The following is a 17,469-nucleotide window of genomic DNA, read 5'->3' as shown; positions in this document are numbered from 1 at the left end:
CCAAACTGGGTGGGAGAGTGCTGAGGTTCCTGCAGAACTGGTTTACCAAACTGAAGGTCCTCAGAGGCCAAAGTATTGAACTTGTAGAACTTAGCAAACGTGTTCGAACCAGACCATGTAGCCGCTCGGCAGAGCTGTAAAGCCGAGACACCCTGTGCAGCCGCCCAGGAAGAACCCACCGACCTAGTCGCGTGGGCCTGTACAGATTTTGGAACCGGCAAACCTGCATTGGAATAAACATGCTGGATATTGAGCCTGATCCAGCGTGCAATTGTCTGCTTTGAAGCAGGACACCCAATTTTATTGGGATCATAGAGAACGAACAGCGAGTTGGATTTCCTGTGACGAACTGTCCTATTTACATATACCTTCAAAGCCCTCACAACATCCAAAGACTTTGAAGTAGTAGTAGTGTCGGTGATAATCAGAACCACAATAGGTTGGTTAATGTGAAATGCAGACACCACTTTAGGAAGAAATTGCTGATGAGTTCTGAGTTCAGCTCGGTCCTCATGGAAATTTAAGTAGGGGCTCTTGTGAGACAAAGCCTCCAGCTCCAACACACGTCTTGCTGACGCCAAGGCCAACAGTGTGATGGTCTTCCACGTAAGATATTTTACGTCCACCACCAGTAACGGTTCAAACCAGTCCGATTGGAGGAACTGCAGCACCAAATTGAGATCCCAAGGTGCCGTGGGAGGCACAAAGGGAGGTTGGATGTGCAGAACACCTTTCAAAAACGTCTGGACCTCAGGGAGAGAAGCCAATTGTTTTTGAAAGAAAATGGACAAGGCCGAAATCTGGACTTTTATGGAGCCCAGACGTAGGCCAACATCCAAACCTGCCTGCAGAAAAAGCAGGAAACGTCCAAGATGAAATTCCACCGCAGAAAATTTTCTGCTCTCACATCAAGAGACGTATTTCTTCCAAATACGGTGGAAATGCTTAGACATTACCCCCTTCCTGGCTTGGATCATAGTCGGGATAACCTTGTTAGGCTTTTTCTGGCTAGAATCAGCCGTTTAACTTCCACACCGTCAAACGTAGCTGCAGTAAGTCCTGATATACGAACGGGCCCTGTTGCAGAAAATCCTCCCAAAGAGGTAGAGGCCACGGATCTTCAAGGAGCATCTCCAGAAGGTCAGCGTACCAGGCCCTTCTTGGCCAGTCCGGATTAATGAGTATTGCTTGAACCTTTTCCCTTTTTATTCTTTTTAGAATTCTTGGGATCAGAGGAAGTGGAGGAAACACGTACACCATCTAATAGACCCATTGAGTCGTCAGAGCGTCTATTGCCACTGCCTGTGGGTCTCTCGACCTGGAACAATACCGCTTGAGCTTCTTGTTGAGACGAGAGGCCATCATGCCGATTTGTGGATATCCCCATCGACGTGTCAAGCACCTGAACACTTCCTTTGAAGGGCCCACTCTCCCGGGTGTAGGTCGTGTCTGCTGAGGAAGTCTGCTTCCCAGTTGTCTACTCCCGGAATGAAGACCGCTGACAGCGCCACAGCGTTTTTTTTCTGCCCAGAGGAGAATTCTTGACACCTCTGACATTGTTGCTCTGCTTTTCGTTCGGCCCTGTCGGTTTATGTACGTCACATTGTCCGACTGGACCTGAAAGGCCCGATCTTGAAGAAGATATGAGGCCTGCAGAAGGGCGTTGTATATGGCCCAGAGTTCCAAAATGTTGATCGGAAGGATGACTTCCTGACTTGGCCATCTTCCTTGAAACTGCACCCCCTGGGTGACTGCTCCCCAACCTGAGGCTTGTGTCCGTGGTTAACAGAATAAGTCCTGAATTCCAAACCTCCAACCCTCGACGAGGTGAGAAATCTGTAGCCACCCCAGAAGGGAGATCATGGCTTTTATTTATTTACAGTTTCTTATATAGTGCAGCATATTCCGTTGCGCTTTACAATTAGAACAACAGTAATAGAACAAAACTGGGTAAAAACAGACAGACATAGAGGTAGGAAGGCCCTGTTCGCAAGCTTACAATCTATTGTTTTGGCGACAGACGGATCCTCTGGTGCATGTGAAGATGTGATCCGGACCATTTGTCCAACAGATCGAGCTGGAAGGGTCTTGCGTGAAACCATCCGGATTGAAGCGCCTCGTAAGAGGCCACCATCTTCCCCAGAAGGCGAATGCATAGATGCACCGGTGAGATTTCGGAAGGTTCAGAATCCACCCGTGATCCTGGAGAAGTTTGGTTGAGAGACCAATGCTGTCCAGCAACCTCTCCCTGGACGGCGCCTTTATCAAAAGATCGTCCAGGTACGGAATTATATTCACTCCATTTGCGGAGTATAAACATCATCTCTGCCATCACTTTGGTGAATACCCTCGGTGCCATGAAGACCAAATGGCAGGGTCTGGAACGGGTAGTGACAGTCCTGCAGTGCAAACCGTAGATAAGCCTGATGAGGCGGCTAGATCGGAATATGAAGGTACGCATCCTTGATATTCAGAGACACTAGGAACTCCCTCTCCTCCAGACCTGAGATCACCGCTCTCAGAGACTCCATCTTGAATTTGAACACTTGTAAGTACGGGTTCAACGACTTGAGGTTCAAAATCGGTCTTACCGAACCGTCCGGTTTCGGTACTACAAACAAGTTGGAATAATATCCCTTGTTTTGCAGATGAGGTGGAACTGGAACAATGACCTGAGTCTGAACCAGTTTTTGAATGGGGTCCTATAAGATTATACTTGCTTCCTGTGAAACTGGCAAGTCTGATATGAAGAATCTGTGAGGTGGGAGCTACCGAAACTAAAGTCTGTAGCCCTGGGAAATAAGATCTATGACCCAGGGATCCCGGCAAGGTGTTGTCCATATGTGACTGAAAAATTTTAGTCGGGCTCCCACCTGCCAGTCTTCCAGGCATCGCGGTCCACCGTCACGCTGAAGGCTTTGAGGAAGCAGAGATTGGGCGCTGTTCCTGTGAACCGGCATTTGCTGCTTTGGGTGGTTTAAAAGAACCTCTGGTTTTGCCCTTAAACTTGGCAGTCCGAAAGGACTGTAGATTAGGTCCTGAGTAGGCCTTCCTGGCTGGGGAAGCTGCAGAAGGAAGATATGTGGACTTACCCGCAGTAGCTTTGGAGATCCATTTGTCAAGTTCATTTCCAAATAAGGTCTCTCCTGTGAAGGGTAGGCCTGCCACGCCTTTCCTGGATTCAGCATCAGCAGTCCTCTGGCGTAGCCGTAAGCCTCTGCGTGCCGACACTGCCATAGCAGTGGTGCGTGCATTAAGCAATCCTATTTCTTTTATGGCTTCCACCATAAAATTCGCACAGTCCTGTATATGTTGCAGGAGTAACATAATCTCCCTCTGAGGCAAGGTACCTAACCACTCAATTAGATTACCCAACCATTTGGCAATGGCCTTAGTAATCCACCCACATGCTATAGTGGGTCACTGGGCCACCCCAGCAGCTGTATACAAAGATTTGAGTGTATTCTCAATTCTACGATCAGCCGTGTCTTTTAGGGAGGCTGCACCTCAGACAGGCAATACAATTTTCCTTGACAGCCTAGATACTGACGCATCCACTATCAGTGGATTTTCCCATTATTTCCTATCCTCAGGAGGAAAGGGAAAAGATGTTATCAACCTTTCAGGGATTTGAAATTTCCTATCAGGATTAACCCACGGTTCTTCAAACAGGGTATTTAGGGCCTAATTCAGAGTTGATTGCAGCAGCAAAATTGTTAGCAGTTGGACAAAACCCATGTGCGGGGGGGGGCTGATATAACATGTGCAGAGAGCGTTAAGGGGGGTACTCACGGAGCGATATTCGAAGCAATCTGACTAGATTGCTTAGAATTTGAGCATTATCGCTCCGTGTGTACCCCCCTACAGCGATGGCGATGCGCAGCCCCACGCATCGCTATCACTGGGTGAAATGAGCGGCCCCCCCGTCTCCCCCCGCACGCTCAGCACAGATCGCGCTGTGCTAAGCGGCGGGAGAGATGTGTGCCGAGCGGTTCGCTCAGCACACATCTCTCCTGCATCGGCCCGTCTATATGGGCCTTTAGATTTGGGTGGGGCATGTTCAAACTGAAATCTAAATTGCAGTGTAAAAATAAAGCAGCCAGTATTTACCCTGCACAGAAACTATAACCCACCTAAATCTAACACTCTCTCCTGTTATATCTCCCCCCCCCCCCTCCTGCAGTGCACATTGTTTTGCCCAACTACTAACAAATTTGCTGCTGCGATCAACTCTGAATTACCCCCTTAGTTCCTTTGACACAGGAAAAGTGGCTGAGGATTTCTTTTTTTATATTAAAATAAGGTTCCTCAGTCTCCTCTGTTACCTTATCAGGGATATGTAGAACTTCTGTGATAGAGGCTCTCATAGAAGCTATTCCCTGTGACAGAGTAGCCTCCCCCACCTCTGAGTCTCACTCCCCTTCTTCTATGCCTGACTCCTCATCATCAGAGTCAGACTGCAGGATATGGGCCAAAGGATGTTTTTGCGGACAAATGGTAGGGGACCGAGCCTCTGTTCATAAACTCAGTCATCGATTTTCTTAAGTATTGCGTCTTTCTCATTGCGGGACAATTTAGTAGAAATATTGGAAAACATTACCCTAATGGAATCCAGCCAAGCTGGCTCTGCCCCGCTAGCTTGGGAAGGAACACTGCACTGAGTACACTGTAGTGAACCCCCTGGAGAAGAGGAACACTGTGCCTTACATGAAACACACTCTTTGACTGACAAACTGTGACAGTGACAGCACACACACACACACACACAAAAAGGTTAAATGCACAATTGACCCACAAACAGCCCTTCAAGAAGACACAGATAGCCTGTAGCCAGCACACAGCGCCCTTACTGCCAATGCCAAGCTTAGCCGGGCTGCAGACTAAGTACTCCGATAGGGGTTCTTAGTACACTAATAATCGCTCCCCCCTTGCTATGACCCCCTGGTACCGCTGAGGTAATCTGGAGTCTCTCCGGAGGAGCTGCGTATCCCTGTCAGTCAGCGTCTGTCTCCACTGCAGCGGGAAATGGCGCTGGTGAGCTACTGGATCCGCTCACAGTGAAGCCCCGCCCCTTCAATGTCGCACGGTCTTCCCGCTTTTTTATACTGGCTGAAGTAATGTTGGTGCTTAAAATGGAGTCAGTCGCCTTTTAAGTCTGTAATGCCACTCTGGGTACTGTGTACACCCATAGTGTACAAAGACTCAGTTCGCTCCCTCAGAAGCGGTGCGTCCGCACTGTGTACTGAGTCTGGAGACTCCGCTGCCCCCATAGAAGCCATGCGCCTCCATACACTCATGCCGCCATAATGGCCAGCGACCCGCTAACCGGGACGCTGGCTTAGTACTCACTAAGTTTCTATCTTCTGGCTCTGTCAGGGGTGGCGGCGTGCAGCAGGAATGTACGCTTGCCTTGGTGGGGCATGCGAATAGTTCCCTCAGGAGCTAGTGTCGTGTCAGCGGGGAACGGGACCATTAACCCTTCAAGAGGTTGGGCCGTCCCCTCCCCCTCCCTAAGTCCCATGAAGCAGGCAGGCAGGCTGGTGCCATCCAGACCTGCCTGAAAATAACAAACAGATAAAATAAATGCAGAAAACTCTTCCAGCAACGTAACCGGCTCCTCCGGGCACATTTTCTAAACTGAGTGTGGTAGGAGGGGCATAGAGAGAGGAGCCAGCGCACACTAACAAATTCTTAAAGTGCCCAAGGCTCATAGTGGACCCGTCTATACCCCACTAAATGGATTCCCAGTATCCTCTAGGATGTAAGAAAAATACCCTTTTGCAAATATATTTTGTCCCCCCAAAAAATGATTTCTTTATTTTTTTTAACATATGCTTCAAAATAATGTTTTGGTTTTTTTTTAAGCTAAAGCGCAACATACACAAAGGCACCAGCACTCATCTGATTGCAGAGGTCTCTGCATTCCTTAGAGAAGGCAGGGAAAAAGGACTGAAACATACACAATATCATTGCCCTGGGCAGGGCAAGATTCATCCATGGAAGAAAATAAAAAAAAAACACATCTGGCAATACAGTACTCCACTTATACAGTCCTGTATATTATGACTATTTCATAAAAAAATGTAAAAACAGCTACCCATGTGCGCCGGCTTCAGACACCGCTGTGGAATTTAGCGTCAATTTAATAAAAGAACAATACTTGCCCTCACCGGACACAGTCTGTACAACAAATAAAGAAAAAAGGTCTTCCAATTATGAAATTAAATTAAATCTAAAACAGGAGCAGAGCAGTGTGTGCGTGTGTGTGCGTGTGTGCGTGTGTGCAACCATTTCCAGCCGTCCAGCTGTATGTATTGGCCTGTGCTGGAATACAGATAATAATGGCTGGGCTCTTTCCCACTGCACTTGGCTATTTCAAACAAAGCAGCATCCAAAGTCAATCACTGGGCGGCATTGCTTTTCTTTGTTTTACTTTTCTTATCCTTCTTTTTCAGCCCATCCATATTTGCCCGGAGTAGATTTGAATAAGCCTAAAAAGGAAATAAAGAAAGATGTTATGTATTCCACTGCAGTAATACCCCATTACCGAAACCAACCAGACATGTCCAGACCTCAGTTACTTCTGTTTAAACCAAAGGTTCTTAAACACGGCCATGGCTCAGCACAAATAGTTAAATCGAATTGATACTAAGTCACCTGTGGCAAAGCATGGATATACTTGGATATACTTACAGTGATCGTGCGGAGCCCCCCCCCCAAAAAAAAAAAAGTGGGTCCTCACTTTTAAAAATTGGGGTCCTACCTGTCCTTTTCTGGGTCCCATCGGAATGAATATTCTTATTAATCTTATTAATTATTCAAATATAAAAACAAGGACTTGATGTGGACACTACTAAAGTGTTGGAAAGGGGTGACAATGCTGCTGGCCTGTGTAGTATACATGACACTTGCACCAAGGCTGTAACTATACATTTTGGCTTCCCCCCACCCTACCACACAGAAAGACAGCGCGCGCCGAAGGTGCGCCGCAAAAATTTAGTGGTGTGGCTTTGTGGGGAAGGGGTGTGGCCACATAATAGTACCAATTTGCATTACATCACACACATTGCGCCAGGTAGAGCACTTATACATAGTGATCGTGGGTGTCAGCGAGGGAAGGGGTGCCCACAGTCATCACGTATGTCAGTGGGGGTGCCATAGGGAGGAGTGACAATGACTGACGTGGTCAGGGCCGGATTAAGGCTAGTGGGGGTCCCAAGTAACAAAGGTGTGGGGCCCGCACCAATAAAACTGACTGTGCACACTGTTGCTATCACTAGAGAGAGGGAGAGGGCGAGAGATTAAGACGGTGTCAGGGAGGGAGAGAAAAAGATGAACAAGCGAGAGGGAGAGAGACCGAGATAGAAAAGGGGGGGAACAAGAGAAAGGGAGAGAGTCAGGAAGACAGAGTGCGAGCAGGAGAGCGTCAGGGAGGGAGACAGAGTGAGACGGGGGAACAAGAGAGAAAGGAAAAGAGGATGAGAGAGAGAGAGAGAGAGAGAGAGAGAGAGAGAGAGAGAGAGAGAGAGAGAGAGAGAGAGAGAGAGAGAGAGAGAGAGAGAGAGAGAGAGAGAGAGAGAGAGAGAGAGACTGGAAGACTGGAAGACATAGAGGGGTAGGGGAGACCAAGCAAGAGAGAAAGGGGGGGGGAGAGAGAGTGAGAGGGTGAGAGAGGGTGAGAGAGGGAGAGAGAGTCAGGAAGACAAATAGGGGAGAGAGGGTGTCATTGAGGGGGCGAGAGAGAGGGAGAGTCAGGAAGACAGGGTGAGGGGGACCAAGTGGGGGAGGAGAGAGAAAGATAGTCAGGAAGACAGAGGGGAGAGAGGGTGTCATTGAGGGGGCAAAAGAGAGGGAGAGTCAGGAAGACAAGGGGAGGGGCACCAAGTGGGGGAGGGAGGGGGCGAGAGTGTCAGTGAGGGGGGAGAGAGAAGTTTATCCAGCTTTATTAAAGCTGGACAAACAGTACCTGTTGGGCTACAGCAACAGCAGGTCACTGATATGTGCAGGCACTTAACGATGTTAGGCTCCGCCCCCTTCACCATGCACCCGCGAATCACAGCATTATAATCACGAGGGGGTGGGGCTTACTGTAGAGACGGAGGCAGTCTCCGTCTCAAACACAAACTCCCTCCTGTTCTGCTGGGACTCAGAGCCGGACAGGGTACAGGGGGGCCGGACCGGGGGCAGTGTATTCCGGCGTGTAGGTGCCCCTGGAAGACAGCTCTGTCTCCCTTTCCTATAATCCAGCTCTCCATTTAGTCCTCCTCCTGCTCCGATGCTGCAGCGATGGCCACTGACCGTTTCAGTCCGTCTGAGCCCAGTGTGACACATGTAGGCGCCTGCTCACCTCTAAAAACCCACTCCCCAGTACACACACAGCAACCAGCGCTCACCTCTCCCCCCGCACAGCACACACAGTCACCGGCACTCACCTCCCCCCATCCCCGCAGCACATAGAGTCACCGGCGCTCACACACGCACCTGACAGCCGTTGGATCCCCATTAAAAGCAGCCACAGCAGAGACGCACCGTCTTCCGCAGCCTCCCTGGGAGTCTTGCACGCTGTTCCAGGGAGCTGCGCCATCATGCTGGGACCCTGGGAAGCCACAGCACGTAACCAGGAACCCTCCCATTTTAGATAAGGGAGTCCTCGGACCTCAAAAGCGGATAAAATACGCACTATAGTGCGTTTTTGCGATCACTGTACTTAAAACAAATATACCATTTGGGTACACTGAGGACTGCGTTTGAGAACCTTTGGTATAAACCCATTAGCGGTGAATGCTGTTGGGTAACAAGAAGAATCCTCACTCTATACATACAGTCGGATCGATTGTACCACTCACATGCAACACTTACCATTTGGAATTTGTTAACGTCTTTAGAACTGACCTATTGGGAAAAAAATGGAGAGGGGAGGATGAAAAATCAGACAGACAGGAACATTTTAGTTAGCAAAAAAAACAAAACAGCTATAGAGAACATGTGTAGTATTTACTGTCCAATTACTTACTACTGTGCTAATTTTCTTCTTTCCATCAGTGGCTCTCAAAAGACATTTATTTTCAGCTGGTTCGTTGCCTTCTGGATGACCTTTACTAGGGGAAGGTCTTGTTCGACCATCATCTGTTAACAACAGGGTCATATAAGTGTTAAACTTAAAGCACACTACTTAAAAGGGGTGGTCTTCAGTTTGACGGTTGTCGGGATCCCGTCGCACAGTATACCGGCGCCGAAATCCCGACATACCAACACCTTTTCTCCCGCTAAGGGGTCCACGACCCCCCTGGAGGGAGAATAGATAGCGTGGCGCATAACCGTGCCCGCAGCGTGGCAAGCGCAGCAAGCCCGCAAGGGGCTCACTTGCCCTCACCCAGCTGTCGGTATGCCAGTGGTCGGGATTCCGGCGCCGGTATGCAGGCTGCCGGGAGCCCGGCCTCCGGCATACACACTACACCCCTTAAAAGGTATATAGAAAATTACACTGCGCCATGTAGTACTAAAAAGGAAGAGATCACTAATACATAGAAACAAACCAACACCGACAAAGAAACAGCAGCAATGTAATCACATGAAGGTCACAAAATGAGGAAAAGGAGGGCAGATATGAGATCACCTTGGGTTATAGCAGAGCTGAACAACCGTGCAACTCTCATGCTTTATAGTAATCCTAGTTTCCTTGCAGGTGAACAAAGCAATCACACATACAATGGCAAAGAAAGGTGCATTTGTAACAGGTGAATTCTGTGGTTGTGTAACCCTACTTCATCGCTGCACAACCATTATACTGTATCATAACTCAGACCACTGGCTCCCAACCCGGGTGCCCCACTACAAATTCAAATGAATGGTCAATATAATAGGCAAAACCAGTGCTAATGGCTTCCATTCACTAAGTATGTGGACAAACAGAAGCAAATCCTGTTCTTCACCACACAACTGACAGAGGATGACATAAGAACAATTTACTTGATTTAAGATTTCTTTCTACATTCCTCAATAAGAAACTTCTGGCCTAGGGGTGCCGTAAAAACAATTCTGATACTTAAGGATGCCAGTATTCAAAAAGGTTTGAGAACCACTGACTTAGACAATGGGCAGAACCACAAACAATGACGGAACGAGTAAAACTACCCATGTGGGACTGGATTTTAATCATATCTCTAGTTAAACCCTTTTAGGCGTTCAGAAAAATTCATAATATAAATCAATTATTTTGCTATTCTAAAATGAATAATAAATCTTGGATTTTTCTAGGAGTGGCTTGTTACTCAATGTACCAGAGTATCTAAACCTACTGAGTAGTGTCAAATAGTCCAGAATTGTAGTGTTATTACAATATTACTAGCCTGCTGTCTTATATCATCTATGTAATGCCAATCACTTTTGTATACATGCTCTGCTGATTCCAGTTTATCTATTACATAGTCAACATTCAAAGTGCTAAAAAGCAACACTTTAGAACACTCCATAGAACCTCATTTGCTGAGAATACTCTTGCAAACAAAATAAATCCATTGGGGTATATTCAATTGACGTCGAAAGCTGCCATCTGTCGAAAAGACGGCAGTTTTCAACTTTTTTTTTTTTAGGTCGGAAGGGGTTCCGACCTATTCAATATTTCCGACAAGTTGAGAAATTCGACTGGTCAAAAAGCACGTGGATCGGCGGTATAGCTGCCGACCCACGTGCTTTTGTGTCGAAAACGGGGCCAAAACCGACAGGTTTTGGCCCCCTTTTCGACCATCTCAGTCCGACATAAAAAAAATGACGGACTGAGATGTGGGACCCAGAGGAGGAGTGGGGGGAGAGACGCTGGGAGAGGGGGGACAGCCGCGGGCAGCCAGAGGAGATCAGCGCTAAAGCAGGATGTCACACAGCCGCGCCGTTCACGGCAGCTTCCACCCGGCTCCAGCAAGCTTGCTGGAGCTGGGTGGACACTGCCGTGAGGTCGGGCAGCTGCGTGACATCCTTCTGCAGCGCTACTGTAGCGCTTATCTCCTCCGTCTGCCGGCGGCTGGACCCCGCTGGTATCACCGCGGCTCACCCCCTCCTCTCCTCCTCTGGGTTCCTCATCTCAATTCGACTTGAAAAAGTCGAATTGAGATGGGATAGAATAGGGGTTGTCGGAATGGATCCGATGCCAATTGAATATACCCCATTGTCTGACTTAGCTTTTGGTTCCCCCATTTTTTTATGCATGAACAGAAATGTATACAATGTGCCATGCATAGGTAAATGCCAGATGTGAGTAATACCAATAGAGTAATTTCATTTTATTAGAGACTGTGTAAGCTCTTATGGGCAAGACCCTTCAGCCTCCACACACACTATCTTTGTCCAAAGTACAAACACAAGGCCCGTACACACTAGCCGATTCTGTAAGCGATATTGCTAATTTTTACCCACAAGAACGAAACTGTTTACAATATATCGCCTAGTGTGTATGCTGCCAACAACGGCTGATGCGCACTCCCAGGGGTTAACAACCCCCTCTGACGTCTGTATGGGATGCAGTCTTAATGCAGGCTGTTGGGATCCCGGCATTCAGGAGACCCGACGCAAGAAATACCGACCAACGAAATCCGACCGCTGCCCGGTATACCCACTCGGTTGGTGGGTCCACGCCACCAACAGAGTGGTAATAGAACCTGTGTCATGCGAAGCAAGCAACCGGGTCTGAAGCATGGCTAGCGCAATGAACCTGCAGGGGGGCGCGCCGACAGGATTCCGGCAGGCGGGATGCCGCTGTCGGTACAATGACAGCCGGCATCCCATCTGCTGGTAAATCCTAATGAACACATCTGTACATGCAGCTCAATTTGACAATATCGTCAGATGCTGCATGTCCGGGCCAGCCGCTAGCGATATTGCACAGTACATGTGCACACTTTGTCGACGGCCCAGCCTGGAAAACACTAGGCGACATCGTCCCTGAAGTGAATCACCTAGTGTGTACAGGCCTTTAATCAGCAACACAGATCCGGTCTGCTCTCATACGGAACTGGGTCACTGACTACTACTGATATCAGTCACTCAGTCATATAGCTATCACACTGGTTCAATCAAACTGGGGGGGTGCCCAGCCTAGCGGGAACACTATAGATCGCTCAAGGAATACACAGTATGGGCATCTGCTGTAGTGAGTAGGGCATCTGCTGTAGTGAGTAGGGCACTGCTCTGTATGGAATGAGTCGGTCGCAGCACTATAATAAGACAAAGTATGGGTTAACAGTACAGGGTGTGCAGACAAACGCTCCCCTCAGCAGCTCACGTTTTCAGTATTTCTTTGGAGTAAATCACCTGCACATAATTGAATCCAGAAAACATGGCCTGCTGCAGAGGTCACTAGACATGCAGAAGATAAGCCATGAAGTAGACGTGCAGTGTAACCTGGAGCCAGTCACATTGGCACACATTGTGAGCAGCTGCTACAGGGAAGGCTGCACCAGCCCCCACATCCCCAGCACATGCAGCTGCAGCAGAACAGCGGGAATGCTGGCATAATACACCAAGCTCCAGCTGCTGCGTGGTGTCTACTTGTCAATGCAGACGTCATCCTCCCACTGGCCCCAGCCATGCCAAATCCAGAGCCGACCACTCTGTGCCGGGACTTCAGCACCCGTGCATGCCGAGTGCAACACTCCATGTCTAATAGCCAAACCCCGACCCTGGCTGTCATGGAAACATGCCAGTGAATCAGACTACATATTCTGTGAAATCAGCGCTCAGCAGCCGGAAAGAGGTGACAGCAAGTTGACCAAAAGCCGATGAACCGTGAGCCTGCCATGGTCAGCATGAGATCAACGGAGCAGCTCAATAGGGGGAGGGTGCATTTTACTACAGCGGGAACACTACTGTCCATTTTTATATATTGTACTATGCTTATTTGTTTGTTTTACTATTAAATTCTTGACCACCACCACAGACCCTTTGTGGCACCATATAAATTATTATTAATAATAATAATAAATGGTAAAGCAACTTCAACAATACTGAAAGCTCTCTAAAGAAAATTCATGTTACACAACACTAAAGAGAACATACATTAAAAACTCAACTAGAACTACTTAGAGGGAGATTTATCAAAGCATGGAGACAGATAAAGTACCAACCAACCAGCTCTTGTCATGTTACAGGCTGTGATTGAAAAATGACAGGAGCTGATTGGTTGGTACTTTATCTCTCCATGCAAGCTTTGAGAAATCTCCTCCTTAATTTGAATAACAGCAGCATGTCTTCCATACATACATTTCTTTAGGGTAATGAATACACTTCCAGTTGTCCGGCATTTCTGGAACAATCGCGTCAGCTCAGTCAGAAACTGCAAATAGAGGAAATACAGCACATGATGCTGGATATAATGCTAGAACAGAGATTACACCGAGCAAAGGGTAGTGGAGGAATTATGTAATTCAGAGGTCATATCAATTCGAGTCAATATGCGCAGCAGTGCACCGTTGCAATAGCATTTGGATACTGGCAATGACACCCTACGATGTGTATCTAATTTGCAACCCCATGAGGTGCGTTTTAAATTGCATTAATTGTAGCTACTGTGTGGACATTGCGCACCCTGCACATCGTGCTGGAATCAACAATTTTACGCTTCTCCTAACTGAATTGACTCCTTAAGAATCAGGTGTGCAACTAGATGCTATTGAGCCCCACACCAATGTTTTGGATAAGGAAATCTGCTCTCACAAGTGAGTAGACACATGGGTACATTAGTGTCACGTCTAGTAAACATGGGAACTGTGCTTATTCTGTCGCTTTCACAGAGCAAAGCCTTGCTGCATGCATGAACGCACCCCAGTAAACGCTGAGATCCATAGAAACTGCCGCACAGAGGACTTTTTGTAACCAGAGGCAAACTGATTGACCCCCATTTGCCCTGTAGCAGCCACTCATGTCGCTACGACTATTGTTCTGCCCTTGTTTAGTCATACTGTTCCAACACCACAGAGACTATATGATGAGATTCCTGAAATAATGGAAATTAGTATTTCATGCCACCTGGGGTTGGCAGGCATGTGATCCTTAGTCATGCAATTACCACACAGAGTAAATAAAGTGTTGGAGTCATTCCCAAGCATGAGCTGCTGCACAGAGCACCGCATATAGAGCCTGGTACAGGGATATGATGGGTCTGGGTACATGCACAACCTGCCAACACGAAGGCCCTGGGTAGGACTGGCACAAGTGAAAGTAACTGTACAGGAGTTGGGCTATTACATGGCTCCTAGCCTCTATTACACGCACTGCCATGACCTCGTCAGCCATTGCCACGGCTCTCCGGGGCCCTCCCGTTCCTCACCTGCTCACTCTCCAGGAGAACCATCCTCTTCCCACCGCAAAGATGATCTCAGCACAAGCAGCACCGGAAACACGTCACTGGGAGCCGCAGCGAGGCCCTGCAGGTGTGTGCCAGCAGCAGCCATAGAGCAGCAAATCAAAGAGTTGTACTCTGTACCGGGGCAGTGACACCTAGCGTCTGGAGGTAGAAAGCACTTACATTCTATTAACACCTAACTGCAGATGTTAGGGATAGACAAATATCCAGGGCCTGATTAACAATGGGGCGGATGGAGCTGCAGCTCCAGGCCTTCACATACAAATAGGCCCATCATCATTGCAGCGTGATGATCACTAGGCACCAGCGAGCCACATGGTCGGCCATAAATCTATTGAGCCGCTGCGGCCGCAGTAATTAACCTTTCACCTTTATATTATTTACAAACCTTACGTACACAAGGTCGCACAGTGTACGCACTCTGCGTATGTACGCCGAAAGGGCGTAGGGACTACACAGTTTGCGTACACAGGCCTATACGCTGTTAGCACAATGCAGCAGCCTGAGTGGCTGTAAATACACTTTAAACCTTAGCAAGGAAATGGAACACGACACCAATTGTAATTCAAAACTAGGTTGGGGTCTAACCCACCAACGGTTCTTTACTTGCAGGGGGTAACAATATAAACAATACAATAGAATAATGGCTACAGTCAATGGTACATACTTGTTTAGTTTTGCCTGCGCTTCCCAGTCTGGTCCTTAGTCATCAGGGTGGATGACCTCAAGAGTCTGTGTGTGACCAGGCATGCAGCTGGCTCTTTTATACAGTCTTCCAAAACCTAACACAATGGATACTGTAATCTCTTTGTCCATTGGACACAGGGATGGTCATTTACAGTACAGGAGAGGTCATAGGTTGGTTTGAATAGGTGGGCGATGTCTGTTCCAGATGCACTTGTAGGTGGTCTCCTCTGGATTCCCGCCGCATAAATGTACAGTAAATACAGTTTATATTTATATTCTGCTCCTGCGCATAACTATTCGCAAGAGCGTGCGATCTTCTGCAAACCAACACCGGAATATTGTCCTTAAAATACCCTACAGCTGGATACCAAACACCACCTTATAACCTTGTTCTGTCCCCTCCTATCCTGTAAAGGTGAATCCCTTTGTTCTGATACCATTTAAACTGTTGTAACTTGCTGGTGTGATGCAGTGAGACTATGTGTACATTGTGCACTATTTGGATTAAATATGTAATGTGTTTTTATGGCTTTTCCATGCGACTACAAACACTACCGTAAATACTCATACCACGCGCTAATGCGCAGGTCCGCGGGAGCGACCATACGCAATTTGCAAATATGTGCAGGCACAGCAGAATAAGTACGCACACGGAGGCCATCTGTGTGAAGTTTGTACGTGATGTGTGTATTGCAATATTTTTCGACTTCGACAGAAACTACACATCCCAGCATGCCCTGCCTCAGTTTTAGCATGCCTTAATAGCAAAACTGTGGCAGGGCATGCTGGGATGTATAGTTCCACAGCAGCTGGAAGGCCGCAGGTTGAAGACCCATGGTGTAGGGGATGCACACGCCCACTTGGTTCTTGCCACACCCACACAGCACTGATACAATAGGCCCTTGGATATTTTCAGATCCAGGCCAACGTGGCCCTTAATACAGCCCTGCAAATATCGATATTACCTATACCCTCCAACTGTACCTTTTTAGCAGGCAGAGTCTGTACCGATTTTTGGCTCTCCAAACTTCCATTGAAAGTATAGGAAAAGGGGGCGTGACCACGCCCAACTTTCCCGTGACCACGCCCACTTCCATGCCCACTTTTTTTAATTTGTACCGATTTTTATGTATAAAATGTTGGAGGTATTACCCATCAGTCTCTACAACACATCGGCTGGAGTTTCGGTGTTCTATGGGCCCTACACTGGCAAATTTCACTGCACGATATGAACGTTCTCGTTCATATCGTGCAGTGTGTAGGCACCAACGATTAACAATGCGTGGCCCCGTGCCAACGATTAACGATGCGCGGCCCCGCGCTCGTTAATCGTTGGTGCCCCGTCGCTAATAGGTCCTACACACTGGGCGATATGAGTGAAAGATATGAACGATCTCGTTCAATAATGAACGAGATACCGTTCATATCTTTCAGTGTGGAGGCACCAGCGATGAACGATGCGTGGCCCCGCGCTCGTTCATCGCTGGTGCCCCGTCGCTTGTACATGTAGGCCAATATGGATGATCTCGTCCATATTTGCCGGCACTGCTATGGAGCAGGGTGACGGGGGGAGTGAAGAAACCACCGGGTCGGCCGTATCCGCCGTCGGGCAGCTCGGTGGCGGATCGGCAAGTGTGTAAGGCCCTTTAGGGCCTGATTCAGAGTTGCTCGCAGCAGCAAATTTGTTAGCAGTTGGGCAAAACCATGTGCACTGCGGGTGGGGGGCAGATATAACGTGCAGAGAGAGTTAGATTTGGGTGGGGTGTGTTCAAACGGAAATCTAAATTACAGTGTAAAAATAAAGCAGACAGTATTTACCCTGCACAGAAACAAAATAACCCACCCAAGTCTCTGCAAATGTTATATCTGCCCACCTGCAGTGCACATGGTTTTGCCCAACAGCTAACAAATTTGCTGCTGCGATCAGATCTGAATTACCCCCTTAGGGGGACATTTACTAAGCAGTGATAAAAGTGGAGAAGTGAGCCAGTGGAGAAGTTGCCCATGGCAACCAATCAGCATTGATGTAAGATTTATAATTTGCATACTATAACAGTATACAGAGCAGCTGATTAGTTGACATGGGCAACTTCTCCACTGGCTCATTTCTCCAATTTTATCACTGCTTAGTAAATGTCCCCCCTTAGTCCCATCAGTGAAATGGGATTCGGTCTCTAGGTCGACGTTAACTAGGTTGACAATGTTTAGGTCGACCACTATTGGTCGACAGTAAGTAGGTTGACAGGGTGTCAAGGGCGACAGGGTCTCTAGGTCGACAGGTCAAAAGGTCGACATGAGTTTTTCAAAAAAAATATCTTTTTTTGAACTTTTTCATACTTAACAAACCAAACGGACTACAATTGGGAATAGTAACCTGGGCCGAGCGCAGCGGCAGCAAAGAGAAGCACCTTGCCTGAAGCATGGCGAGC

At 47.9% G+C, this 17,469-nt stretch overlaps 1 protein-coding gene across 2 annotated transcripts; it reads right to left on the bottom strand.

Moving 5' to 3' along the window:
- Positions 1 to 6,125: 6,125 nt before the first annotated feature.
- On the bottom strand, positions 6,126 to 14,423 carry SRP14 (signal recognition particle 14). 2 transcript variants are annotated; one of them, XM_063947497.1, is made up of 5 exons: positions 14,318 to 14,423; positions 13,252 to 13,324; positions 9,014 to 9,126; positions 8,860 to 8,892; positions 6,126 to 6,491 (listed from the first exon to the last, which is right to left on the bottom strand). In XM_063947497.1, exons 1-5 carry the CDS (start codon positions 14,339 to 14,341, stop codon positions 6,402 to 6,404), a joined length of 333 nt encoding a protein of 110 aa, XP_063803567.1. In that variant the 5' UTR covers positions 14,342 to 14,423; the 3' UTR covers positions 6,126 to 6,401. The 2 variants fall into 2 exon arrangements, with proteins under 2 accessions (XP_063803567.1, XP_063803566.1); XM_063947496.1 differs by lacking the exon at positions 14,318 to 14,423 and adding an exon at positions 14,236 to 14,307.
- Between the last annotated feature and the right edge of the window lie 3,046 nt (positions 14,424 to 17,469).

The sequence above is a fragment of the Pseudophryne corroboree genome, chromosome 12 (genome assembly GCF_028390025.1).
Source record: "Pseudophryne corroboree isolate aPseCor3 chromosome 12, aPseCor3.hap2, whole genome shotgun sequence".
Taxonomy (NCBI): domain Eukaryota; kingdom Metazoa; phylum Chordata; class Amphibia; order Anura; family Myobatrachidae; genus Pseudophryne; species Pseudophryne corroboree.
This window is presented reverse-complemented; position numbering and strand designations above follow the sequence as displayed.